Raw genomic sequence first — 27,922 nt, 5'->3', positions numbered from 1 at the left:
GCCTAAATGTCAACTCCAACGATGTGAAATACTTATCCATTAAACCAATTGAACATCCTCATATTTAATAAATTAAAAGCCAGGCCTATTCCGCCTGATATGGATCTTGGTAACTTGGTAAGTCTTACTAATTAAGGAACAAAAGGTGCAAAACAACCATGCTAGAGAAACACAATTACATTTTTCAACACTCGGGAGAACAAGGCTGCAGAAAGAGACTCCAATTAGAGATTCTTAGGGTAAATAATTAAATCCAAGGGGAAGAACCTCGGGAGATTAAAAGCGGTAAGCTAGTTCAACAAAAAAAAGTATAATGTTCAAAATTGATTTCGAAAGATCGGAAGACATGCAGGCAATCTATGTAAACTCATTCAGCATGGTCAAATGTTGAACTACAAGAACGTCAAAACTTTTTTCCCAATACACTTACACTGCTCCAAGTAATATGACTTTACCAGAAGTAGCAGAGAACAGACCATATGGTTGTCCCAGCTACTTCCAGATAAAAATGGCCCTCAGAAACTAGGACTAATGAAGAACAAAAAAACTAGCGAATCGCCAATCCTTGCATTGCCTGTGATCCATCTTCACTTATCTTGTTGGCTTGGACGGTATTTATAACATTAGTAATATTTCCCTGGACAAAATAATAGTACATCAAATGTCCATAGGACCATAAGTGATACTGATAACAGTAAAAGAAAAAACTTCATTAGTAAATTAGACCTAGTTAATATAGGGTCAGTTTCTTGTACAAGGTTAGTATAACAAGACAAAACTACTTCCTCCGTGCCACTCTAATTGACAAGAATCTTTCAACACGTTTAAAATGACTTATTAAATATAATATAATTTTGTTTTTATATCCTTCTATCACACTATGCTAAAAAAATCATCTTGCAACTAATAATAAAAGAGAATAAAAAAGAAAGAATCTAGTTAAAAATATAATATAAATAGAAACTGGCAATTAGAATGGGACATCTACAAAGGGAAATTTTTCTGGTTAGGATGGGACAGAGGGAGTACTACTTATTGAAATATGACTCATGCAACTGACATGGAAGATATACATTATAGTCCAGAAATTTACCCTCCAAGTAGCTAGCTTTGTTCTTAGTGCCTGCCATTGATGCTGCCCAAATACACGCTCGCTACAGCTACTGTAGATCACAAATCAGAAGGAAAGTTCAATAACTGAAGTAAGAGCTCAAGTATTGAAAAAGATTGTTGCCACAAACAGAAGAAAGTGAGAGACCTACCTAACAAGTACAACTTGATTCATCTGGTCAATTTTACAGCTGATTAACTTAGCACTTATTGCTTTCACCACCCATAATTCGACCTCATCGTCATTAATCTACAAAAGCAGTTACATCAATACAACTTAGACAAACATAAAAGACATCAATGTCATGCACAATGGTGAGCCAGTTTACCCGAAGAGTATCCTTAATAAAAGAATATGGAATTCGACCAGATTCATCTGAAGCGAGATCCACCAATGACATCAATCTCATCTTTGCTATACAATCTTCATGAACAAGACCTATCATACAAGAAGATAAACTAATGAACATTTTACAATTGAAAAGGAAAGAGTGCTGTCTAGCATTAACTGTGATGAAAAGAGCATTTACCGTAGCTTTTCAACAAAGCAGAATTTGCAGCCTGAAACTCCAAATACGCATCTAGCTTCTGAGTTAGGAAAATATTCAAAAGTTGATACACCAAAGCATATTTCCCATCCTTTTCCAATTGCCTCACAGCAGGCATATCTAGCAAGTCACACTGCAATGTAGCTACACACATCAATCTCTGCATACCTAAATCCACTACATAAACCAATCCAATAAAGACAGTAAAGACCCAAAAAAAAAGCCAGGTATGTCGATATTGATTGAAAAGAAGATTGGTATAAAAGGACAGGAAACAAATATTTAAAATGAAGGAATGAAGGAAAGAAGAACAGACAGCAAAAGAGATAGCAACAAAACCATTATACAGAGAAACCTCAAAAAAGCAAAAAAAGGCTGGGCAAAGAACCTATCAAAAACTTAGGTTATGGATCATTATCATTTCACTAAGATAGTCATGATTGCAAATGTGTAAAAATAGCCAGGCGGGCACAAAAAGATTTTTCCAAGGCTTGGCGAGTTGTAGTACCATCCTAGAGCTTGATAACATTCACAAAACCACCAAAAGTACAACTAGCACAAGCCTAAATGATCCGACATGATCAAGTAAAAAAGTCTACTTTAGCTTGTTTTGCCTATTTCTGCTGCATTTGACATTGAAACACACGCATCATAATACGCCAAGTAATTGGTGGGGATGAGCTTTATTGAATAAAGAAAACCTAAGATATCTTTAGAAGCACACATGCATACCTGATACATGTCAGGAGCCTTAACAAATTCAATAACTGAGAGCACAGCTTCCTCCTTGGCTTCACCCATTGCCAATTCATCCTCATCAGAGAAGGTTGCTAAATACTTCGTCAAGAACTTGAAAGAATCCTTCGCTGAGCTGCAAGAATGAAAAATATATTGAAAAATGTTACAATACACTAAGTTTTTAAAAAAGCCTTCATATATAATAAAAAAGTATATGTGTTCCTACTGTACCTCTTACTCTCTTTCAGTACATTAGCAATGCTGAGAAAAAGCTCTCTCTGATCCTTCACCTCAAGACTCCACTCTTTCAAGAAGCTATCAATCTTCTTGAAAGAAGGGACAAAGTGTTCTGCAACTTTTCCACTCAAAGCCAAACTCAGAGATTTCATGTAAACATAAAATCTGCTGTATGGGTTCTCCAGTAGATTGTATAGATTGAACAAGCTGGTATAAAGGGCAAGCATTAGATAGTGCCGTCAAATATTCAAAAGCTAAGACTGAATTTCCGATTTCACATTACATCTTTAATCGCAATGCGGGCTTGTCAGTTGGCTGCTGAACAATTTTTCCACAAATGAGTTTTGCTATCTCAAGAGCTTCATCAGGACTCTCGGTCTTGGAGACAAGATTACAGATCACAGTGAAGATACACTCAAGATCTGGCAGCAGAAATAGCAAGTAAGAACTAAAACAAGCAGCTGCCAGTCTCAAAATATATATATTTTTTAATCAGATCTTCCTTATGTTGTTTTTTAGCAACATTGTTATTGATTGGCTAAGTCCCAAACTCCCACTCGAGGCAATTTTAAATTTGGTGCATTATGTTAACAGGATTAGTTTCTAAAATAAAATAATATTATTCCAGCATTATTAAGAATGAAGTAGAACTTCAAAAGCAAATCTAAGTTGCTGGAGCATAACTAATATCATGATGGGACTGCTTGCATAGTCCTGCCTACATGCAGCACTGGCAGAAGCCTACTAACACAAGCCTGCCTTTATTCTCCCTAGCCAAAAAAAGCTCTTAGCTTGTTTACCTCACTCAAAATAGTTACAAAGATAGAAAAGTGAGAAGTAAAAAGGCAAGAATCTGCTCTCTTATGTGAAACCAAGAAATAAACACCTTACAACCCCAGAAGTATGAATAAATAAGTACCAATACTCCAATATAGCATAAACCAAAACCTACCCAAGATGTTTTTTCACTTTCAACATGTTTTTTACTTTCAATTCGAACACTATCACTATTACTTTCATTAAACGAACCACCAATACTCCAATATAGCATAAACCAAACCCTACCCCAGATACTAGAAAAATTAGCAGCTATTGTGGCATCAAGAACAACTACTACTGATTGTAATTTGATCTACTAAATTAAAATCACCCAAAAGGGGAAAAAAAACTTTAGCATATTTGGTGTGCACCCTACTATTTCTACTCCTCCTTACTAATGGACTAACGCAATATTTGATCAAATCAGTACGACTATTGACTTCCCCACAAACTTTATCTGTTTAATGTTATATTTACCCAATTCCGTTTAATTTCAAACAAGAAACGCATCATATGCTTAGTTAAATTTCAACAGCCATAAAACCAAGAGGATACCTTTATCAGAGACCTTGGGGTTTGAGAAGATAACATCAGCAGAAGTGAGAATTAAAGAAGCCAAATCCAACCACCTCCCCATCGCCATACATTCTTGCGCTTCCACCAATAGCCTGGTCACTTGTTGCTCCGCTACCTGAACACACACGAATAAATATTCACCACCTTAATCACCACTAATAAATTAAATCTCTAAATTTTACTGTTCATAATTACATATGCAAAATTTCAGGTAGATTAAAATTGGGCGACCACCCATTCATTAAAAGCCCTAACAGTTTTAAACTAAATATTTATATAAGAAAAGACCAAGCTATACCTCGGGACCGGCGTCGGACCAGGCAAGCTCAGAGGTGAAGCGGACGACGGCCAGAGCTGGATCTTCTTCGGAGGTGGGTACGACGGTCGTCATTGCTTAAGGGGCTATGTGCTGCGACGGCCGACTGTAAATTAAAGGTCAATTTTTGATTCGCTGCGGACAGCGAGAGTGCGAAAAAAAGTGAAAAACCCTAGCTAAGTTGATCTTTTATTTGGATGCTTTTTCGGTTTATTGTTTTTTCTTTGTAGGTTATTATTTGAGTCTTTTAATTACTTTTACCTTATATTTATTTATTTATTTTGTCATAGATTAAATTTCATTAAATGAAATATGAAAAGATACATTAATGAAACCACTCCTCAACACTATCGAGTCAGTCATTTCAAAATTAAATGATGAGAGCTGCAAATGCAGTCGTCGACAAAGGCTTTTTTGGCCACCGAATGGACCACCCAATTATAGTAACAACATATTAAGAAAAGCTATTACCCAAATAATTCTATCATCATTAAAAGAAGAACTTCCAATATCATGAAATGATGATAGACTACGAATAATAACTCCTCCATCAACGTTTGAAATCTCAATGCTTCGGCCACAATTGAAAAAGCCAAACTCCTGCCAAGATAAAAGAAAATTCTGTCAATTTGCCAATACATCTTCTATAGTTATTTTATTAATTTTAACAAATTTAAAATTTATTTTATCCATTTTTCACCGTTAGATGAAATCATTTTCATCTAACAGCAGCATAGATAAAATAAACAAAAATAAAGTACCTATAGAAAAGCCAATAAATATGTACAAGTAAACTGTTGCCAAAAAAACTTATTTAATTTTAATACTTATTGATAATTTAATAAACTATTAAATAATTATATATAAGTAACATGTGTTTTAGTAAAAAAAAATAATAGTTACATTATCCACTTTCCATAAAAATAACTATATAATAGCCATAAGATATTGATTTGTCGTCCTTTTAGTTCGATATACAATAGAGATAGTATAATTTTAAACCAATGCATTCCATTTGATTGTAAATTATCGTTGTCGTTAATGTTTTAAAAGAAAAATATATAATATAATTGTTAAAAAATAGTAACTTCATCATGTAAAAATAGTGTCAAAATAATGAATATAAAATCACACTAAAATAATAAAGAAAAATCACGCCAAAAACTAGGCAGCACGGATACCAAAAAAAACATAAAACGGGTATGGTCAAATGACATTTAAAATAAAAAATAAAAAAAATCAAAAGACACGACATATGAAAAAAAATGTGTTAATAATAAAAATATAAGGAATATTTATAAATATTAAAAGTTACAAATTTTATATATACTAAATTTAGTTTATATATTTACGATAATTATTGAAATATGGCATTAAAATATATCTAAAATTTAAGTTCATAAAAAATAAAAAATAAATTTTATTAAAAAATTGAAGTTAATATTTTATATATGTTACAAAAATATATGTAATTCTATAACTATTTAAATATGAAATATCTTGTAGGTAATTTGAATGATACACTTTATGTATAATAGATGAGATCTCAAATGAGTTAAAAAATATGTAATTCTACAAATATTTAAACATGAAATATCTAATAAGTAATTTAAAAAAATACATTTTATAATAATGGATTAGATTTCAAATGAGTTTTCAATTGTTTTCAGTTTCCGAAATAGAAAATTTAAAAAATATTGAAATATTTGTGTTTTTTAGTATCCGTGATTCTTAGGCCAAAATAATGATATGAAATCACGCCAATATAATAATAGTGATAAAAATTATTACTTTTATAAAAGGTTAAAAATGACAAGAATGTGATCATTTTCATTTTTATGAAAAGATAAGCCACAAATAATCTTTATAAAGAAACAAAAATAAAACAAACTCAAGAAAGGGGGGACTATAAAAAATTAAATATTTTTAGCAATTATGTAAATGATATTGGAATACTTTTGTCGATAACAAATGGCAAACTATGTACGCATGACAAAAAATTCAATATTTAAAATTTTGCAAAATTCAATGTTATAATCTCTATGATAGAAATAAAAATTATAATGTGATTTAATGAATTACAAGAAAGTGAAGTAAACAATTAAATTTTGAATATTTATTATTTTTAGAAGCAAATGAATCAATTAAAATGCTAATTCTGTAAAAATTGTAATTGAAACTCTGAAGCATGAAAAGTAAATAAAAAATTAAAAAATTGAAGGAAAGTAAAGTAATAATGAAAAAAAAAAGTAGTTATTTTAGTAAAAAGCAAGAAAAAAACGGCTACTAAACATTTTCATAGCCATATCTAAAAAATTCTGGATTTTCCTACTTATCAAAACTCACAAAAATGGCATGATCTCTTAACAATATGTTACCACACATTAAATTAACAAATAAATGAATAAAGAAAACAAAAATGAAAAACCTGTGCACCGCAAAGGAGAAAGGCGTCAGTTGCAATTATCTCTTCATCGCCATTAAATTGCTTTGCCATGGTTGACGGCACTGCAGTGCCTCAAAATTCAATTCCCCTGGATGATGAAATTGTCTCCTCCATCAAATTATCCTAGTAGGTAACTTACTCGATAAGTTCTACTCCACCATGTTGTTGTTCCAGAGTTTTTGATGGACAGCCGCTAGTTTGGTTTACTGCCAATAAATACTCTTTTTTTTTATGCAAACTTTTAAAAGTATTGGAACAAAAATGGAATTATGGTGAAGTGAAACTTCTTACTCTCTTCGTTGACAATTACCTTATATTTATTGAAATTGTAAAATACAAAATCTATGAAAAAACAAAATTTATAGAAAAACTAGAGTGTATGTTTATAATTTAGGCTAAACCTATTTTGAGGTCCTTAAACTATTATTTTTAGTTTATTAGATCTTTTAATTTCTATTTAATTTTTTCAGGTCCTTAAATTTTCATTTTTTGGTTCATCACGTCCTTCAACTTTTATTTGCCTTTTCCAAGTGCCTAATTGTTTACATTTTGATTCATTGCGTTCTTAAATGGATCTTCGTTTAAAGACCTAATGAACCAACAAATAAAAGTTTAAGGACCTGAGAATGTCAAATAGAAGTTGAGGGACCTGATGAACCAAAAAATGAAAGTTTAAAGATTTGAGAAAGCCAAATAAAAATTAAAGGACTTGATGAACTAAAAAATGAAAGTTTAAGGATCTTAAAATGAATTTAGCCTATAATTTATAACTACACTATATGTGACTATAAAAATATAGATATATAATTATTATATGGACATGCATGCTCTTTTTGAAAGTTTATAATTTTTAAACAAGAATCACTTCGAGGATTTTTGATATTTAGAATTTAATTTATAATTGAGTTGAATAAATTTATAAAAAAGAATCAATAAAAGATTATTTTGCATTTATAACTTATTATCTTCAATTTGTCTATTAGGCTATTGCAATGGAAAATAAAATTTTGCTATTATAATAAAAATTAAACAGTTCAAATTAAAGGATTGGGATTCCTTCAGGTTCATTTCAACTTGAGGGGATCATGTTCACGATCTACACCATTTATTGTAAAATGAACGGTGTAAATTAATTTGATTAGCATTGTACTTTTTTGATTTACACCGTTTATTTTATAATAAACGGTGTAGATCTGACACCCTCAGTTTAAAATGAATTTGAAGGATCCCAATCCCAAATTAAATTGTAACAAATCATAGGTTTGAATTTTTTTTCACTAAGAAGACTAAATAATTAATTACGGGTGTTTTAAATAATCATAGTTTTACTTTGACAATTAATAAATGGCTAAATTCATTTTAAAGTCCCTAAACTATACAATTTTGGTTAATCAGATCCTCCAACATCTATTTGACTTCCTAAGGTCCTTAAACTTTCGTTTTTTTGTTTCATTGGGTCCTTAAATTTTTGTTTTTTTGGTTCATTGGGTGCTTAAATGAATACTAACCGAAAATGAAAGTTATCTTCGATTAAGGATCCGATGAACCAAAAAACGGAAGTTCAAGGACCCAATGAACCAAAAAAAAAAAATATAAGAATCTAATAAATCGAAAAATGAAAATTTTGGGACTTGAGAAAGTCAAATAAAAATTGAGGGATCTGATGAATAAAAATCGTATACTTTAGAAACCCAAAATAAGTTTAACCTTAATAAATGATAATAATCACCATTTGATTACTTGCATGATAGATATGCATCGCTATATTCTAATAACCTCTCGAACCTGCCGAGTTTTATATTATTTAGCATTTTGTTCTTGAAATTAATCTACTTTGGTAAAAACATTGTTTCACCATTTCTTATTTAAATATTTTTTCGTTTCACACCATTTCCATTTTCTTACGACACACATCATAACTTACGAGATATATATGTAACTTATTGATTAGATCGTTTGAAAATGGCTTTTATTATTGGCATTCATAAAGTAGTTTACATGAATGTTGTGAGTAACCATTATATGTAACAACAAAATATACACAGATTGACAAATTCAATAAATAAAGTGAACGAACTCTAATTTGTAAATTATAGGTTAAATGTCCCAGCAATATACAATAAACTTCAGAATGCACATGGATTAATTCAGAATACCCAACACACAAATATTCATTTCCTAAGATAGTATATATGCTAACACTATATAATTAATACATTCTCAGGGACTGCACAGATTAGTTCTCACTCCCACCAAAGAGGTAGCCAAGAGAAGATCCGCCACCCGGTGCAGCATGAACTTTGGTAGATGGACGATCCTGCATCCGTAACACACGTTACAATTAAATTATCAAAATCATTTAATAACGTGTTATAATTTTATTGGCTCTATCGCGAAAATTTGGACAATGTCATCCAACCACAAATGACAACAAATAGGTCATACCGTGATGAAGTTGCCACAGTTCTGCCCATCCGACCGTTGATAATTGTTTGTTCGGTCTCCCTGGACGCCTGCCGGAGTTTCCTTATTTATTGTCGGTGAAGTAACGGCGGGGTTCGGAGAAGGGCTAGCCTCTGCAGGTTGTCCCATAGTTTTAGGAGCTGGAGAAGGGGGAGCAGTCTCCCCATTGCCAAATAGGTATCCCAAAGAACTTTGTCCTCCACCAGCACTAACTCCACGGCCCATTTTGTGAATACGAAATGATGTACCTGTACACAGCTAAATTGGTTAACAAATTTGACAACAATAATGCAGTCGGACTTATTTTTTGTCAATTAGATCCCTCAGCTTGTTTCAAAATTAACAAATCTGGGCTAATTGATCGAAAATGACAAATTGAAGGAGTTAATTTTGGACCTAATTGTCCATGAGCTGCATTCATTCATGGGGCAAATTATACTTCAAGTTTTTTCTAATTCTCACAAAAGACAACGTATTAAGCAAATTAAGAACACATTATATCCAAAATGCTTAACACCCCCAAAAAAATTGCACAATAAAACATAGAAATTTTGCAATAAATCAAAAGAATATAAATTTACCAACAAAAAATGAAATCGAAGCAACACTGCATAAAAATTTATAATGTCATACAAAGAATAATCAAAGAAATCAATCTAAAACAAATATTATTGCAGATTTGATAAAGCGTTACCTTTTTATTTTTGAAAGAAAGAAAAAAAATTGAAGCAAATGCAGAGAAAAAGAATGAGAAGCTAACAATGGCAATAAATGAAAATATATAGAGAGAAAAGAGAACATATAAAAAATCTAATAATGATAATAATAGGTAATTCCAAGTCAAAAGAACCAACCAACTCAACTATTTATGCTTAAAAATAAATCTAAGCATAGCTTCTAATTCAAAATAACTAATGTTTTATGGACTTGTTAAACAGAATTCAAAGAAAATACATTATCAAGCCAAATTAAAAAAATAATCCAATTGCTTCTTCTATTTTTAACTCTATTACAAAAATAATTTTATGTTTAGACCAATGCAGGCCTAAAATAAAAATATTTAAAGTGAAATATAAAGTATTTTCTTAAATAATCCAACTGAATTAAATAGACACTCAAATTCATAGATACTTTTCGATAACGCTAATAAACGAGATTCATATTCCTTAAATCAACATTAAAAACATCTAAACCATAAGTAGAAAAACCAATTTCATTATTGTTATTGGTTTAGAATAGATACTCCATCAATTGTTACGGGAAACTTTTAGGTCCTGCTGAATTTTCCATCAAGCTGATATAAGTTCATCAGTAATACTACTATTAAACAGATTTTTATCGCTAAAAGGCCAGATTCTAGTGTTGCTAAATTAATCAGCAATAAACAAGCGACAAAAAGTTCCCGTCTCTATATAGTAATTTGTCGGTAGATTTGTCAACATTTTTTTTTTGGATGAAAAAGTTGTCAATGAATTTATCTCCAACATGTTGTAAACTTTACCGAGTTCTTTTTTTTTTTTTGAATTCATGTCATTAATCCATTGTAAAATGTCCCTAATAATTTTAATTAGCAACGGGTTTATCCATCGCTAATTTGTTAATTTCTAGTATTGTAATTACTCGTTATCAAATGAAAGAAAGGAAAAGACTTTGATGCTTGATGTACAAATAATGGCAACCATTCATGCCGCCAAATGGTTATCAAATAGTCACTGATTATGAATCTTTTTGTAATCGGCTATTTGTAGTTTAAAATTCAGTTTTCTCGGTACAATTGAAACGATAAAATACGAAACAGAGTAAAATTGACAAATTTTCAACGTCAGGGTAGGATCGAAAAGGGGCTATAAGGTGGGATCTTTTTTAAGGCATTAGCCTTAAAATTAGAACCGATTTTATATACTATGTTACTGTATATTTTTTGGTGATTGACCAAAAAATATGTTAATGTGTAATTAATAGGATTAATTACATCAAAAATCACGACCTTTACACCTTTTCACGAAAATAACATGACCTTTCAAACGTGGCAAACAAAGGCACAACCTTTCGTTTATGTTCAAATTCAACATTGGCACATTTTTCGGTGGAATTTCGCTGACTTGGACACTTGATGGGTGTGCCGCGTGTCCTGCCACGTCGGCAAAAACGCCCCTAATGTTGAATTTGTAACAAAATAAAAGATGATGCCTTTGTTTGCCACGTTTTAAAGGTCATGTTATTTTCGTGAAAAGGTGTAAAGGTCGTGATTTTTGGTGTAATTAATCCTTAATAGGATTAATTATATCAAAAATCACGACCTTTATAGGTGAACAAATACTAACCAAATTCGAATTAACTATTCTTTTTCAGTTGGTTGATCACTTGATTCAACAATTCGGTCAATTTGGTTCAATTTATGAAAAATGGTTCGAGTTACAGTTCAAAGGATTAAAAATTCAATTAACCAAATTAACTGAATATTTTTATTTATTATAATTATTCTTTATATTTTTATCAGTTTAACCGAATTAACCAATTAATTTAGCAGAATCAATCAATTAATTTGACTAATTCGGTCGATTCAATTATAAAACTAAGATAATTCGATGTGGGTACTTTAGTTCTATTTTAACCAAACTGCTTTCTAGGATAAATATACATATCGGATCCTCACGTTTAGTTCAATTTTGAATTTGGACTTTCATGAACTTTTTTTCGATGGAGATACTTAACGTTATAGAAACATTTCACATTGGACACTCCAAACCTAGAATATCATATATCCGTTAGTAAGTGGCCGATGTGAACCATCGAACCTAATACGTCAACACTCAGTTGGCCAGTTACTAACAGACATGTAGTATCTTAGGTTTGGAGGGTCCGATATGAATTTTTTTATAACGTTAAGCACCTCCATTGAAAAAATAGTTCATTTGGGTCCAAATTCAAAACCATACCAAACGAGATGGTCCAATTGGTACATTTGGCCTAAATTCTATAAAGTATATAATTTGAAGTGGACAGATGAGAATTAGAGGGTTGCATTCAATTGTTACAGCAACTACCTCCGCTCTCAAGTCTCAACCATATCTTTTTTCTACTCAAAACAGTTAGGTATAGAGAAGGGCATGCATTGCATCGTTTGCCATTCACAAATACCTAACTGTATCGTTTGGTAACAATAATGAAAACTAAATTCTAACTGAAAACAAAAATGAATCTCAGCCATAGAAAATTAAATATTTCCAAGAAATCTGATGCTGCATTCACATCTCCATCGACAATCGAACAACGAAAAATCCAAGAAAAATAGCCTCGGTTACACTCGACTCCTAGTTTTTTCCTTTTCCAGATTATAGCTACAGCTTAGCTACAAATAATCAAAAGGAAAAATAACTTTTTTATCGGAGCGAAAAATGAAACAACGAACATCCCGTCTTCTTTGCTCTAAAAAAAAGCGGCTTTTCCTATGATATGCATTTACACAAGCACACAAATACCCTCTTCTAATGAATGTCAGAGAACAAAATCCAGTGGAGGTAATGATTTTAATTTATAACATGTCAATGAAGCTCAATGTGGACAGCATGAGATAGTTTGATTACCGAATTAGCAAGTCAAAGGCAACTTTGAAATCTCTACCAATATCTTGTGAAGTGCTTGAGGCTTTGAGAAAAAAGGTGAATGATCAGCGCCTTTTAATCGGAAAACTTTTTCAGGAGGGCTCGAGTTGATCATGCTTTCCTGTATTGTGATTGGTACGCAATTATCTTCCGGAGTTTCTATATAAAACCTTCTAACTGTTCCGTATTTTGTGCCTGAAAGAGAGAGCTTCTCCAAAACTGGTGCGAAGGGAACCGGTCTCATTGAAACAGATGCTAATGCAACATCCTAACGAAAAGAAACAGACAAATATTAGAATGAGAAAAACAAGCACAGAACATATATGCACATCAAGAAAATGCTATTACGTCGAAATTTTGAAGAAAAATCTCAAGGAATATTTGAAAATGCAGTGCAAGTTAAGAACTTCAAGATGGTTAGTTCAAACCATCATAATTATGGTATCAAGCAAATTATTCAATGAATGTTGAATTATCATTCGAATTAATATGTCCAGATACCTCATTTTATGCTTTACTAGAAGGTTTGTGAAACTTTAACTGATGCTAATTATTTATTTTAGTTATTGTGCACAATACCGTAGCTGGGATATCAAATTAAAAGGCTAGACTAGAGTTCCAAAATGCTGACTAATAAAGAAATTATTTAGACCCATCAGGCACTAGTGTTATGGGTTAGATCTAAGATGGGAATCCTAGTGCGCCTCTTCCCAATAGCAAAAGATAAATATTTATTCAGAATAATAACTCTCATCGCTATATGACTTGAAACGATGGCTTCTAACTTGTAGGGATTGTTGGATTGAAAATTCAACCTCTGGACTTCAACACTCTCAGGCACTTCAGCCAGAGATAATGAAACTACTAGATCACAACACCCAAGTTGATTTATTCGGAAATTAACTGACATACTCAACAAGCAACCGAAGAATAAACAAATATATGTGAGTGCAACCATACCTTGCCAGGGCTCTGGTTGAATAGCAACTCTCTTAAAAGTGCCTTGTCCAGCTCAATAGCAGTGGGAGGATGACCATTTCCATTTGCATACACAAAAACCTGAGCCTGTTGCATCAGACCATTTGAATTTGCCTGCAACAAATGTTTGAATAGTAAGAAGGGGAAGAGGGTTCAAAAGAAAACCTGCAAATTTCTACTCATCCAGCAAGAACATAAACAGAAATATTCTGGAAAGATGAGATGGATATAGTATGCCTGAACTAATAAACTTCTGAACTGGCATTTGAACATATCAAGAAGCCAGACAGATATTAATCCTGAGGCCAAACATATTTTCTCACAATTAATCACAACTAGAAGTCACACACTCGGCCAAAAATGGCGACAGAACTTCCACAAATGCAAAGGATCTTTTGCTTAAAACAAGCATTTGCATCCTCAGAAAAATGGAGGAACATTGATATTGAGTATGGCTGGACCAATTCTCAAAAGTCAAAGTTTTGTTTTACCCCAAGATGTGATATGTCTGCATGTATGCATGTGCAGGCATCGCAATGGAGGTTAAGAATTTAGTATAGCTAATTAATACTATTTTAGTTCAATAGGAAAGTAAAAGAAATCCAAATTCTATATCAGCATTGTTTTTTAAGGTACCAAAATTGTAGATAAAAAGGCCACATTACCTAAATCTTAAATTTTGCTATCAGTTACACACGTCAAGAAATTACAGAACACATATATTAAAATCAATAATTGGATTGAGATCAACCGAGATAAAGAAAGGCAAACCTGTTGTGAGAACATATCAAGAGTGCTTTGTCCATTAGTCAGCATTGTTGCAGCAACATAAACAGCCTTTGAAATTTTATAAGGAAACAACTCCATTGCATAGGATATGCAAGCACCACCAAAATCATGCCCGACCAAAATCACCTGTATAATATAACAGAATGAAAAATCTAAAAATACTTGCAATGCTCGCTTTATTTTAAAAATACAATGAAAAAAACTCAAAATTGAAGCCTTAAAGCTTCCTGCTGAAATCCATCCAAAAGCAAAGAAGAAATATATTTACTTTAATGTTCAAGGAAAGACAGATGTGCGCCTACTGAGATAGAGATGCTCCTTTGAAATTAGTAAAAACAAATAATGCTTTTTTGTGTTTTGAAAGCAATTAAAGATATAAAACTCCTGCTCATAGTTTTGCGCAATTTCTCGTAAGTATTCAATACACAGCAGAAGGCCAAATAAATAGAAAGTCGAACCTTTAAGGTAAAATTATGTCAACATAATAGAAAACTGAGCCTTTAAGGTTTTGAATGAAGAAAACTTTGCCCATGCCTAAGCAGCATGGATACAAACCATCTGCTTTGCATAGCGACAAAATGTCAATTTTAATCAAGTCCAAACTGCTCCAATAAATGAAAAGCTTAACATTAACTATTAACAGTGTATATATATTTATATGTTTTTTAATACTTAAAATTTTCAATATTAAATTCTTTGAATCCTACTGCAAGCAGACATCTAGTACATTTATAAGGAAAGAGATAAAAAAACAGAAGAACAGGAAAATAACCTTCTCTCCATCTGGAAGTTTCTCAAGAAAATCAGTAAGGGGTTTCACATATTGAGAAAGGCTGGTAATGGCATTGGAATCAAAAGAATGAATCCCCGAGCCAGTTAAATCTATGGCAGTAACTTTAAAACCACCCTCTTCTAGAAGTGCTATTGTTTTGTACCAACACCAGGCGCCAAAGCCTCCTCCATGGACAAGGATGAAATGATTCGTCTCAAGATCATCAAGCTTGATATCCTGTTAATACAATTTGTACTTAGGCAAGAAATAATTTGATAGCAAGAACTGCATAAAATTGAAGCCTAATACAGCCCAAATACTTATATCCGATATAACCTTGCCAACTGTTTAATCATTAATGATTATGTAATCTTATTACATGGTGATGCAAAAGAAAAATTCAAAGTCACATCATGCATATACTCGCAAATAAGTAGATGGTCACTTGGAAGAAAAAAAATATAACAATTACTTTCCAAAGAACCGTGGTCAAGGATGACTATCATCTGACTAGCTATCATGTTTCATGCTAATTGCTAAGTACACCAATGATTCTAAATTGATATATGGTTCTTTTCTGAATTTGTTAATTGCAAAATAACTACAACGTTCATCATAACCAAATAGCGATCTTCTTGGATCTGCTAAATCACTAGTTAATTCTTGATTGTTCACTTGCATTTCAGTTTAAGTTTACTATGTTGTCTTTATTTGAGAATCAAAACCACAGCCTATTTTTAAAACTATCAATTACCACTCTGGCCGCATTTGGAAGGACTACCTTAAACAGTTTGGACTGCCTACAATGAGGGAGACATCGATAAAATTTCCTTCAGCTGCTTATATTATAAGATGATCCATTCAACCAACATTTTTTAAAGGAAAATTAAATAAAACAAAGAAGATACTCATAAACGAGCATCTTCCAGTTAGACATAGCAGAGAGGCATAATCAACAATGTAATCAAGTTACGAATTTCCTCATCAAACACTACAATACCAAAAGTAATCATCACAAGAAAAAAAGCTTTCCAAAACTCTTTTTCTATAAAAGAATAAGAGCATAAATGTAATCATTTGATTACTATAAAAAATAAAACATTAAAGATCAAAATTGGCAATCTGCAATAGCAAATCCAAGCAACCACATTATTAATCTAACTCATTTATGATTTAACCAATTTAGGCATCCAAACAATAACTAATAACTACACAATAGAAAAGAACACTTTATCATGTAAACTGCAATTATAACATCCGGGGCCATTAACACACACAAATAATCAAAATCATAAACCAATTTGAGTCTCATTAAATCATTGCATTAATCTTGAAAACAATAAATAACAATCCTCTAATTCACCTTTCATTAGCAAAAATTAACTCGAACCACAAATATTACAAATTTTTTCACATTCCCTTAACCAACATTATAAAGTCAATAAGCATACAAGCCTTCTCATTTCAAAAAAGTTTCCATCTTTTTTTAAAGCCTCTATCTTTTTCTTAAAGCTACCATTTTCTTTTCTTTTTGATAATTTAAAGCTACCATTTTTAAGCTAGACAAAGCCAAGAAAACATGACCATCAAATGGAAAACACATAAAATGAACAGAACAAGAGCTGAACCTGATTAACAAGCTGGTGAGGCTGCAACAACGGGTCAGTGAGTGAGCGGGCTCTAGAACTGGAGCTCCGAGGCAACTGGCTTTTCTTTGACCCGGAAATATTATTCGGGTAACGCAAAGAAGCGGACCGATCAAAGGGTAATGAACCCGACCCGTTTTGACTCTGGTGTTGACTGAAAAGAATAGCAGCAGCTAAAGCTTGTTCTTGAATTAAGGAATCGGTACTGTCTTTACGTTGTGATCGGATCCGGGTCCACCGATTACTTGAATTGGGCAAAGTTTGCGGGTTATTTCCGGGTACACGCTTAGTAGGTTTTCTCTTTTTTACAGGTTTTTTGGGCGCGAAACAAGTGCAGAGATTGCCCATGGTTTGTTGTTGTTCATGTAGTACAAGCTGTTACAATGTTGAAAAAATGAACTATTTTTATTCGTGTGAAAATATTTACAGTTGTTAGTTGAATTTGTTGTTGGGAAAGTCAGATATGGAGGAAGTGGGAATTCAGGTGGCGGTGGTGGCGGAGGAGGCGGCGGCTGGAAGGGGACTGGTGAGAAAGAGTTTATAGGAAGGGTCTTGTTTTTGCTTTTCCATTGCACGAAGCTGCTATATAGTTGTCGAGTATCGCGAGCTCTATGTTTTCTTTACTTAAATATTTTTTTATGGGAAATATTTTTATTTTTTATTTTTTTCTTCTTTATTTTATTATAAAGAAGGTCAAACTCATCTTGAAATCCCTATATTTTTATTATTTTATTTATGAATAAAGGGTCAACGCGCCATCTGAACTTATGACACGGGATCATCTAACCCAATTTATACTTTTTTAAGCAACTAACCACAAAACCCTTCATTTTTGGGTCAAATAACCCCATAATTTATATTTTTATTTTAAAAAATAGATTTAGCATAATTATATTGCAACAATTAGGGGATTATCTAATTACTTTTTTGCATTCCTCGCCTCCAATTTGTATTTTACACGTTTTACAAATATAATTATGGGTTATTTGACCCAAAATTGAAGAGTTCTGGGGTTAGTTACTCAAATAAATATAAATTGAGTTAGATGATCCCGTGTCACAAGTTCAGGAAGCGCGTTGACCCTTTATTCTTTTATTTATCTGTTTTTTTTAATTCTATATTTTAAATTTATTTTAAATTTTTACGTCTCTTTTGAATGGAAATGGAGCGTATACTACATTTGCCATGAAAAACACATGTGAGGTCGAACTAGAAAAATGACTAGATAAATAAATATTTAAAAATATAAAGATCAAATAAATAAAAATTTGCAAGAACAGAAATCTAATGAACAGACGCATAGCAACTCTGTTCAAAAAATGACCTAATAAATCGAATTCGTGAAGTATAGAAATATAATGAATACAAAACTTTAAAAAATGATTAGATAAATAAAATAATAAAAATGCATGAGCTACAAAATGGATTTGGCCTATAAATAATAAATATATCCTAAAAATTTAGATAAAATATTTTTTTTGATGGATAGATAAAATAATTATTTATTAGCTTTGCTATAAGCACGTTCCTTCTTTAATTATCAAAAAAAGTCTCAATTTTTTAATACTTATGAAATTGTAGTTTATTTCTTTGTTTGATAAAGAAGCTATGAAATTGATGTAATAGTTAACCATACCGTTTGGATTGATGGATTCTAAACGATGGATTCTTAACAATCCATGGATTTGGACAAAATCTACCATTTGCCTAGAAAAAAAATTAATAGAATCCATGACTTTATAAATTCCCTCATTTTCTACAATCCATCATTTTTAATGGTTTTGATTTCCCACCTACTAGGTGGGAAAGTTCAAATCCACCATTTTTTATAGATGATGGATTGTTATACTATTTATTATTTTCCATAAATAATATTAAAAATCCATTAATTTTATATTCAATCCAAACGATGGATTTTTAAAATCTATGAATTTAAATTCCATCGATTTAAAATCCATCGATTTTGCTAAAATCCATAGATTTTAAAAACCCTCAATCCAAACGGTATGATTAACTATTACATCAATTTCATAAGTTTGTATTTGTCAGTATTTGAATCTTTAATTTGTTAGTCAACACATGTTTTCTAATGAATTTTGTGATCTTATTATATCACAAGACAAGCTGATCCAATTCAAATAAATTTGTGGTTTTTTTAACTTGTTAAATTTTATTAAATCAAATTTAAAATAATTATATTTATAAAAAATAAAAAATAAAAATTTAATTTAATATCTGATATAACATAGTTATTTTACGTTAACACATACTTCGGGTTTTTGATATTTGGGTGCCTCATAGGCACCCAAAAATCCAGTTCTGTGCCTCTTCTGGAATTAATTCCAAAAGAGTGCCAGGACCCACATGTTCCGCATTATGTGTAGTTCCGCATTTTAGGAATGCGGAACATGCTAATCAGATTAATTAATCTGATTAGCAGAGTTCCGCATTCCTAGAATGCGGAACACTGACACATTACCGTTGGGAGACCAGCTCCCAACGGTAAATTAAATGCGTTCCGCATTCTGGGCACGCCACCGGCGTCTCAGTTCCAGCAGGCCACACCGCCGGTGTCTCAGTTCCGGCAGGCCACACCACCGGCGTCTCCGTTTCAGCAGACCACACCACCGCCGTTTGCTGCATCAGATCAGTATTACCGTCCAGCGCCATATACAGATCCTCAACCGTTCACGTCTTTCGATCAGTGTTACCGTCCCACGATGCCTTCGGATGATCAGCCGTCGACGTCACATTCGCGGCCATCTTCTTCTCACCAGGCCCAGGATCCATCACAGCTACATTTTACACTGTCAGAGTCATGGTTATTCGGTCCGGAGATAGGTTCAGAGGCGTACGAAGAGCTTTTATCACGACCGGATCTCACACCTCCATCTTTTAGACTCCTACCGCCCACACAGGAGGAGACCGGTACTGCACCACCAGCAGCAGACGTTCAGCATTCAGCTCAGGACGAGGACGCCCACGACAGCGGCGAGAGCCCTCCGGTACCCAGACAGTTTCACTCGATCACAGACAGCTCGCGGCACCGACGAGAGACTCACGGTTTGAGGATACAGAGACCGAGGACTCGTAGATATGAGGATTAGATTTCATATTTTTCTTTATTTATCGATTTTTGTATTTTAGTATATGTTGTATGTTTACTATATTATGTATATTATATTCGTGTGTTATAATTGTTATTTTTTTTATCAGTGTCTGTTAAAATCATTAGTTAAATAAAATAAATATTTATATCGTCTGTTAAATTTTGTCGTTTATTTATAAGCGTTTGTTAAATTCAGTAGTTAAAAAAAATATTTAAATCGTTTCTTAATATATCGTTTAATAAAATTATTTTATATTATTTTTAGTTTATAATTATTTAAATAATTTTTTGTTTTTAAAAAATTAACAATCAGCAATGATTGGGCATTTTAGTGCCCAATCATTGCTGTCCCAATGATTGGGGAGACAAAACTGTCTCCCCAATCATTGGGGAAGCACGTTCCGCATTCCTTGAATGCGGAACGTGCTTTAAGCAGCTGATTAAGAATTAATCAGCTGCTTAAGGTGTTCCGCATTCTAGGAATGCGGAACACCTCCAGTTCCGCATTCCTAGAATGCGGAACTGGTGGTCCCAGGCACTCTTCTGAAATTAATTCCAGAAGAGGCACAGAACTGGAAATTTGGGTGCCTTTGAGGCACCCAAATATCAAAAACCCACATACTTCCTCTGTCCCGTTTAAAAAAGGATATATCCCACTTTTATATGTTATATCTAAAAAGTTCATATCATATTTTTCCTGTCAATTTATATACTATTAAACTTCTATTTCTATCTTTTTAATTATTTCAATATGCATTAAATATAATTTTGCAATACGTTTAGTCTATTAGCATTAGATGAGATTCTACTAACTAATTGGGGTATATAAAATAAAATAAAATATTAATACTCCCTCCATTTCATATTAACTGACGTTTTAGGTGTTTTTTTTCTAATTTAATTGACATTTCCAATTAACATGGCATTTAAGTAATACATTTTTTTTCTATTTTATCCTCATTTATTACTTACTACTTTTAGAAATATGCTAATTTAAGGTCTCGCTTGGGTGGATGTAAGTTAACTAGAAAAATAGAACTTTCTGGAAAGAGATAAAAGATACTCCATTTGCTTGGTTTATTTTATATGTAATATGTCTTGCTTATAGTCAAATTTCCCCTTGAATATAGAAGTAATTTTCTTAGCAAAATATAGGTAAGTTATACTTCCCTAGGTAAATAGACGTAAAATATAATAATGTCCTTATATTTAATTGTTTTAATTATTTATCAAGGATTTTATTATCTTTATCATTTAATGCTTAAAAATAAAAAATGACTTCCCTAGAAAGTTGAAAAACAAACCAAGTATAATATTTCTTACTTCCCTAGTAATTAAGTTCCTAAATAATTAACTTTCCGAAAAATTATTTTCCGAAAAGTGTATAATTACGAACCAAGCGAGGCTTAATATGTGGAAGAGAGAGTTATTATAATCTTGTATACATGTATTAATTACTCAATTTTTGTGTGCATCTTTCAAACGTTATCTATTGTGGAATATAAGGAGTATTATATTTTATTAATTTTGTACAAAACTCATTAGTTTCTGTTTACACCAGCCAAAAAGATAGATTGGTCGACTCAAAATATGACGAAATCAAAGAGACGGTGAAAAGACTCAAAAAGTGACACAGCCTATGACTTTGTGAAAATACTCAAAGAGTGACACAGTCGATGACTTGGTGAAACGACTCAAAAAATGACACAACCCATAATTTAGTAAAAACAGCCGAGTGGGCTCATCTGAAATTTCAACCTAATATGAGCTATATTTATTTTAATTTTTTTATTTATTTATTTCTTAAATAAGAGATTGAATCTGATTAGGAATAGGACTTTTGACTAGAGTTTGTTTCCTATAGATAGATAGAATCATTGTATTATTATTTTTTATCAACTCATTATCAATCAAAAATTAAAGTTCAGATTTTTTATCCTCGATCTCCGGATTAAATCTTAGTTTAGGAGTATAATTGACATTAATCTCGCCTGAATCTCCGGATTCCCAGATTAATACTGTTAGTTAAATCGAACGGCGGTAACGTCATTCACAATTTGGGTTACGTCACTCAGATTCGGGTTACGTTGTTTAGATCATGTTTACCTCATCCAGAATCACCCCAGTTATAGAATCAATATCTCAAGTTATGCAATTATAAATTTAAAGAGTACTATGAATTTATAGTTATGTTATTTCTTTGTTTCAATTCGAAAGACTCTATATAGGTGAATTGACTTAATTATGACTTAGGGAGATTCTAGTATTAATTAATTTATGAATTAATTGAAGCAGTTTTTCATCGCTAAATGCACATTTTGGTATAATTCCTTTCTTTAATTAATGCATGTTTAAAGCTTTGTAAAGTTTATCATTAAATGTGCACTATTCATGCACTTTCATAAATTGTTTCGCGTGCAAATGAAAATTTTCAGAAATAAACACTCCCTCCATTATATTTTAAAATTTTCATTTACTTTCACATACAAATTAAATTAAAAAAAAATATTTATTATTTTTATTATTTCATATTTTTTTATATTTTATCCCTATTAATAATAATAAAATTTTAATAAATATAATTTCAGTTTCAATAAATTTTAATTAAATATTTAATAAGTATCAGTTAGGTTTTAATAAAATACTAGTGAGGTACCCTTGCTTCGCTTCGGGATTGGATCAGTTTAATTTAAAATATAAATTTAAATTCAAAAATATAAATTATATACATACTAATTGTTTAAAAATATCATTGTTGTTTCGATATTTAAAATTGAATGTACGCACGATTTAAGTTTATTTTAATATTAAAATTGATATTGACTGTATAAAAATTAAATTTTGTAAAATATATTAAGTGTCCACAAGTTTTGTAATAAAATAAATTAATAATATAAAAAAATTATTTGAAAGCCTTATGATATTGTAGTAAAACATTTCAAATAATTAACTAAATATCAATGCGTTGTGCAATTCAATTATTTTTAGTTTTTTACTGTTATAAATTTTTAAACTGTAAATTTTAGATGTCTTACAGATTTAGGTTAAGATAAACAAATTGATAATTAAAAAAATTAGCAAAAGATGTCAACTTGTTTTTAGCTAAATTCAATGATTCAAATTTTAAAGTTCATAAATTTGATACATTTTAAAAATTAACAATTTATTAAAAATTTGCATAGAAATTTTATATGATGCATTGTTTAAGAGGGTTTATTTTATTATAGAGATGGTATTGACACTTTCAATTAAATCATTAATTATTATTTTTGTTTTTTTTATTCAAAATCTTAAATATAGTTCAAATTATTTTTTGTATTGTTGTCAGCCGAATATCAATACTCTGTAATGTATTTCTTTTTCGCCAACTGAACTAAATTAATAAGTCACATAAAAATTAAACATAACATGAAGATAAAAGAATAGTTCGTTCAATTAAATTAAGGTTGCAACTTGATGATTTTATACACGATCAATTTTATGTTTACGCATTTTACACACGATAAATTCAAAGCCAACGAACCAAAAACGTGATGAATGTTTAGAAATTGCAATCAACAAAATAACATTATTTAATTTGATATCTTGAGAAAGCATGTCGGTTTTTAGTTAAATTCACTCTATTCACCGATTTTTATCTCAAAATATTTTTATGTACTTTTTAACCCTTTATGCTTTTTTTATATATAGGGAAGGAGATGAGTAGCCTTCAAGCAATTTGCTTACACTGCTTCTTTAAGAAGTAAAAAAGAATTTAAATAATTTAGCATAAGAAAGAAATATTTTTTGGAGGCTACATTGTTTCTTGGAGAAGTAAATTTTCTATTTAATTTAATTGTGGTGAAAAATAATTTTTCCAGCTAAATTTTTAAAAAATATCTGGCACTAATCCAATGAGTATGATTGGTCTACTGTAAATAATAAGTCTAATATGGATTCTTTAAAATCAAGAAAAAAATATTTAACTAATATAATACCCTCAAGTGTAACAACGAAAGAAAGAGTTAATGATTTCCATGTGATAACATAAAATAGGAAAAAAAATTCAAAATACAATGGCTTTATTGAAATTTAATAATAGAATATGAGTCTTTCTAATATTAACATGAGGAAATTACTATAAAGGACAAAAGAAGTATACATTTGTTGTTAGTAATCTTGTAATAATGGGAAAGAGTTGTGTTTAAATAAAATTGAGCCCAAAAACACTGTTTAATGAACAGTGATTTTGGGTTGGCTTAATACATTATTTAACCTCTAAATTTTACAACTTTATTTCATGTTACCTATAAACTAAAGTTTTGTTTCATTGGATATTTTAACTATTTTTGTTCTATTTAACCCCTAAACTTTATCATTTTATTCAATGCGACCTCTAAATTATTTTTTTGTTCCATTGGACCTCTTAACTATTTTTTTTTTCTATTTGACCCCTCAAACAATACTATTTGTTCTATTTAACCCCTCAATTAAATGTTTTCCGCAATTAATATCTAAACTACTTTTTTACTCATTTAACCTCTCACACAATGTATTAATTTTAAAAAAAATTAAATAATATTTCCTACATTTAAACTAAAGAGCGATATATTTTATAAATTTTTTAAAAATCTATTGAAGAATTAATTGCATTAATATCACATATTTTAGCGTGTTTTGCAATTTAAACACAAACTTAGAAGATTCGTAATTGATTTGAAAAGTTTGAAATTGCAAAAAATTAAAAGTTGGTATTTTAAAATTTTTAAAATTAGAAATTCAAGTTATATTTGCGAATCACACTAAAATTTATAGTTTTTTTAAACAATTAAATATTTATTTAATATTATCAAAGTATAATAAATTTATATATTTTATAAATATCGTTAAGCAAAAGATACAAACTCCTTTTATCATTGTTGAAATGTAAAAAAATATTTACATGTTCAAGAAGTAATATCATTTAATTATTCGATCAACTTTAATTTTTTTATTTATTTCTACCATTTTCTTTTTAATTTATACTGTCGTCAACTATTTACGAAAATATTATTAAAATGATATTTTTTTTAAATCACATGTCATTGTATATAAATTATAATTTATATGCTTTTAAGCATTTATTCTAAATATAATATGGTTGAAAAAGTTGTATTTTTTAAGAGGTTAAATGGGTAATAATTAAAAATTTAAATGTGGAATAGGCAAAATGTAATACCCCAAAATATTTTAAGATAATTAAGTCGTGCCACGTGTCGAGATTTCCGATAAATTAAATTAAGGAGAATTTAATTTGATTATATCGGAAATTTAGAATAAAAATTTAATGAGTCAATTAGCGGGATTAAAGGAATTAATTTTGACAATTTGGATGTGGATACATTTTGGGGCTAAATTGTAAATTTTGAAAAGTTTAGGGGCTAAAGTGCAAATTAGCCAATTAAGCCCGAAAATAGAAATTTGAGGATTTTCGATGGAAATATGTATTTTTGAGTTAGTATTATTTATTCGGATATAAATAATACGTAGTTGAATTAATAGAAAGATTAATTGAATAGGTTTTGGACTAAATTGAAACTTTTGAAAAGTTTCAAGGACCAAAGTGCAAATTAGCCGTTATATATATAACATTTCCTTCAGATGAAGGATCCAGATACTTCATTCTCTCTTCCTTCACTTCTTTCATTCTCTCGCTCGTTTCATACGGTTCCATCGCTCGATTCCGTTTCTCGTCCATTTTCGACGTGTAATAGCTCGAATTGATCGTACTCTCGAGGCGAATCACGGTAAGCTTGACGTTTTACCGTTTCGTTGATTATATTTTAAGTTATATCGATTCAAAGTTTTAGGCCACGAAACGATTTTATCGTTTTATCGAGTTTAGGATTGATATATAACGTTTTGAGCTTAGAATACGCGTTTTGGTTGAGTTTGGAGCGTTTTTACGTTTATAGCAGGTCGGGAACCCCGGAAATCGATTCCGGGGGATCGTGCACGACTGTACACGATCGTGTACCGTGGTACACGAACGTGTACTTGAGGTACACGAACGTGTACCATCAATGGTACACGAACGTGTACTAAAGTACACGAACGTGTACCATCATATGGTACACGAACGTGTACCAAGGTACACGAACGTGTACCTCCCTGCACGAGCGTGCACCCTTCGATTCTCGCACCCTGAATCTTCGTACCTCGACTGAATTAATGGAATTCACGTATTGAATCGGAAATCGAGTAGTAGTTAACCTAATGAGGTTATAAGAAGATTGAATTGGGAGTAATTTACGATCCATAAACGAGTTTGATATCGTTTAGTGGGATATGCGTGAGAAGCACGACGATTAATGAAAGTGAAATGTGTCGAGTCTTGAGTCTAGAGTCAATCTTAGAATAGGATTCTGATGTGAGTCAAATGTTTTGAAATTGTTTTAGATCCAGCGAGGCAAGAAGGAGCTGGACCAGGAGTTCGGGAAGCTTGACGTTTCTAAAGCCCCGACGTATTTTTGGATAAGCGTTTTCTGTGAGTTTATACGATTTGCTTTTAAAGTATTTATCAAAGCAACTATTTTATATTGCTTTATATTGGAATTGCATGTTTTATATGCGAAACGCTTTTATGAATTGCGCATATGTTTGATTTGAAACCGGTATTGATCCGATGGAACGTGCTACCTATTGGGCGACAATAGGACTGTGTGATCACCAGTTTTGATATGACTCAGCTGGGAGCTGATGATGAATATGAGATTTACGATTGGGTTATGATTTAGATACGCAGAGTGAACTCGGCTACGGTGTAGCCTGGAAGTCCCCGTATCTAGTGGCTGGGCCACCAGCGAGTTGGACTCGCGATTGATATTTATGATTGGGTTGATCGATTGATTATTAGTATGTTTGAGGATTAAGGTTTCAATCGGATCCTGTACTTGGCTGCATATGATTGATTACGATTTTATGTTTTATTTGAATACTTATTAGTAAATGTATGAACTCACTCAGTATATCCCAATATACTGACCTCTCACAGATTTCCTTTCAGGATAAAGACGCTTTGAAGCAACGGACTTCTATCCTACTTCCAGAAGTCTGTATTTTTGAGTATGTAAAGAAACAGTACTTTACTCTTAGAGCTGCAGTAGATAAGTACCTTGTGAGTCAGCTGTAATATATAGTTTTCTGTAAATATAACTTTAACGTTTTAAAGTTTTAAACGTTTTACGCTTGCTGCGTTATTTATTCTGTGACTGTCAGAGGATATGTGTGCCTGGCATGAGTGCTTCTGCATGACACGTGTTTACTTATGTCATGCATGACGTTTACATTTCGCGAAAAATTATTTTACGTTTTTAGGCTTGCTACGGGTTTCGGAGCAACCACTCCCATTCCCTAGCGCCGGTCTCGGCTCTGAGATTGGGTCGTGACACAAAAAGAATAATTAAGGGGTTAAATATAACAAAAAAATAGTTAGAAGGTCTAATGGGGCACGAAATTAGTTCAAAGGTCATAAAGAACAAAATGGTAAAATTTAGGGGTTAAATAGAACAATGAAAATAGTTAAAAGGCTCAATAGAACAAAAAATTAGTTTAGAGGTCGTATGGAATAAAGTGGTAAAGTTTAGGGGTTAATAATGTATTAAGCCCTTTATACTATGATTGTATATAAATTAATTTATATGCTTTTAAGCATTTATTCTAAATATAATATGGTCGAAAAAGTTGTATTTTTAGGAGGTTAAATGGGTAAGAATTAAAAATTTAAATGTGCAATAGGCAAAAAAAATAGTT

General features: G+C 31.4%; 3 protein-coding genes across 3 annotated transcripts; all 3 read right to left on the bottom strand.

Annotated features, from left to right (window-relative positions):
• Positions 1-347: 347 nt before the first annotated feature.
• On the bottom strand, positions 348-4,566 carry LOC126677829 (uncharacterized). The gene is made up of 10 exons (XM_050372626.2): positions 4,327-4,566; positions 4,008-4,143; positions 2,917-3,055; positions 2,628-2,840; positions 2,391-2,529; positions 1,641-1,791; positions 1,440-1,549; positions 1,263-1,360; positions 1,094-1,163; positions 348-637 (listed from the first exon to the last, which is right to left on the bottom strand). Exons 1-10 carry the CDS (start codon positions 4,417-4,419, stop codon positions 548-550), a joined length of 1,239 nt encoding a protein of 412 aa, XP_050228583.1. The 5' UTR covers positions 4,420-4,566; the 3' UTR covers positions 348-547.
• A 4,262-nt stretch (positions 4,567-8,828) lies between these two features.
• LOC126678171 (protein SPIRAL1-like 3) lies at positions 8,829-10,070 on the bottom strand. The gene is made up of 3 exons (XM_050373062.2): positions 9,948-10,070; positions 9,236-9,501; positions 8,829-9,107 (listed from the first exon to the last, which is right to left on the bottom strand). Exons 2-3 carry the CDS (start codon positions 9,476-9,478, stop codon positions 9,027-9,029), a joined length of 324 nt encoding a protein of 107 aa, XP_050229019.1. The 5' UTR covers positions 9,479-9,501; positions 9,948-10,070; the 3' UTR covers positions 8,829-9,026.
• Positions 10,071-12,463: 2,393 nt separating this feature from the next.
• Positions 12,464-17,643, bottom strand: LOC126679053 (putative methylesterase 11, chloroplastic). The gene is made up of 5 exons (XM_050373988.2): positions 17,026-17,643; positions 15,398-15,634; positions 14,608-14,751; positions 13,819-13,950; positions 12,464-13,126 (listed from the first exon to the last, which is right to left on the bottom strand). Exons 1-5 carry the CDS (start codon positions 17,389-17,391, stop codon positions 12,845-12,847), a joined length of 1,161 nt encoding a protein of 386 aa, XP_050229945.1. The 5' UTR covers positions 17,392-17,643; the 3' UTR covers positions 12,464-12,844.
• Between the last annotated feature and the right edge of the window lie 10,279 nt (positions 17,644-27,922).

Source organism: Mercurialis annua, linkage group LG4 (assembly GCF_937616625.2).
Source record: "Mercurialis annua linkage group LG4, ddMerAnnu1.2, whole genome shotgun sequence".
Taxonomy (NCBI): Eukaryota; Viridiplantae; Streptophyta; class Magnoliopsida; order Malpighiales; family Euphorbiaceae; genus Mercurialis; species Mercurialis annua.
The sequence above is the reverse complement of the archived record's forward strand: the minus strand, read 5'-3'. Positions and strand labels throughout refer to the sequence as shown.

Coding starts and splice junctions, on each gene's coding strand:
- LOC126677829 (XM_050372626.2), bottom strand. CDS start 4,419: ATGACGACCGTCGTACCCACCTCCGAAGAAGATCCAGCTCTGGCCGTC. Junction 4,144..4,326: donor GGTCCGACGCCGGTCCCGAG/GTATAGCTTGGT, acceptor GTGTGTGTTCAG/GTAGCGGAGCAACAAGTGAC. Junction 638..1,093: donor CAAAGCTAGCTACTTGGAGG/GTAAATTTCTGG, acceptor TATTTTGTCCAG/GGAAATATTACTAATGTTAT.
- LOC126678171 (XM_050373062.2), bottom strand. CDS start 9,478: ATGGGCCGTGGAGTTAGTGCTGGTGGAGGACAAAGTTCTTTGGGATAC. Junction 9,108..9,235: donor ACTGTGGCAACTTCATCACG/GTATGACCTATT, acceptor TTACGGATGCAG/GATCGTCCATCTACCAAAGT.
- LOC126679053 (XM_050373988.2), bottom strand. CDS start 17,391: ATGGGCAATCTCTGCACTTGTTTCGCGCCCAAAAAACCTGTAAAAAAG. Junction 15,635..17,025: donor CTCACCAGCTTGTTAATCAG/GTTCAGCTCTTG, acceptor TTGTATTAACAG/GATATCAAGCTTGATGATCT. Junction 13,951..14,607: donor TTGATATGTTCTCACAACAG/GTTTGCCTTTCT, acceptor CATTTGTTGCAG/GCAAATTCAAATGGTCTGAT.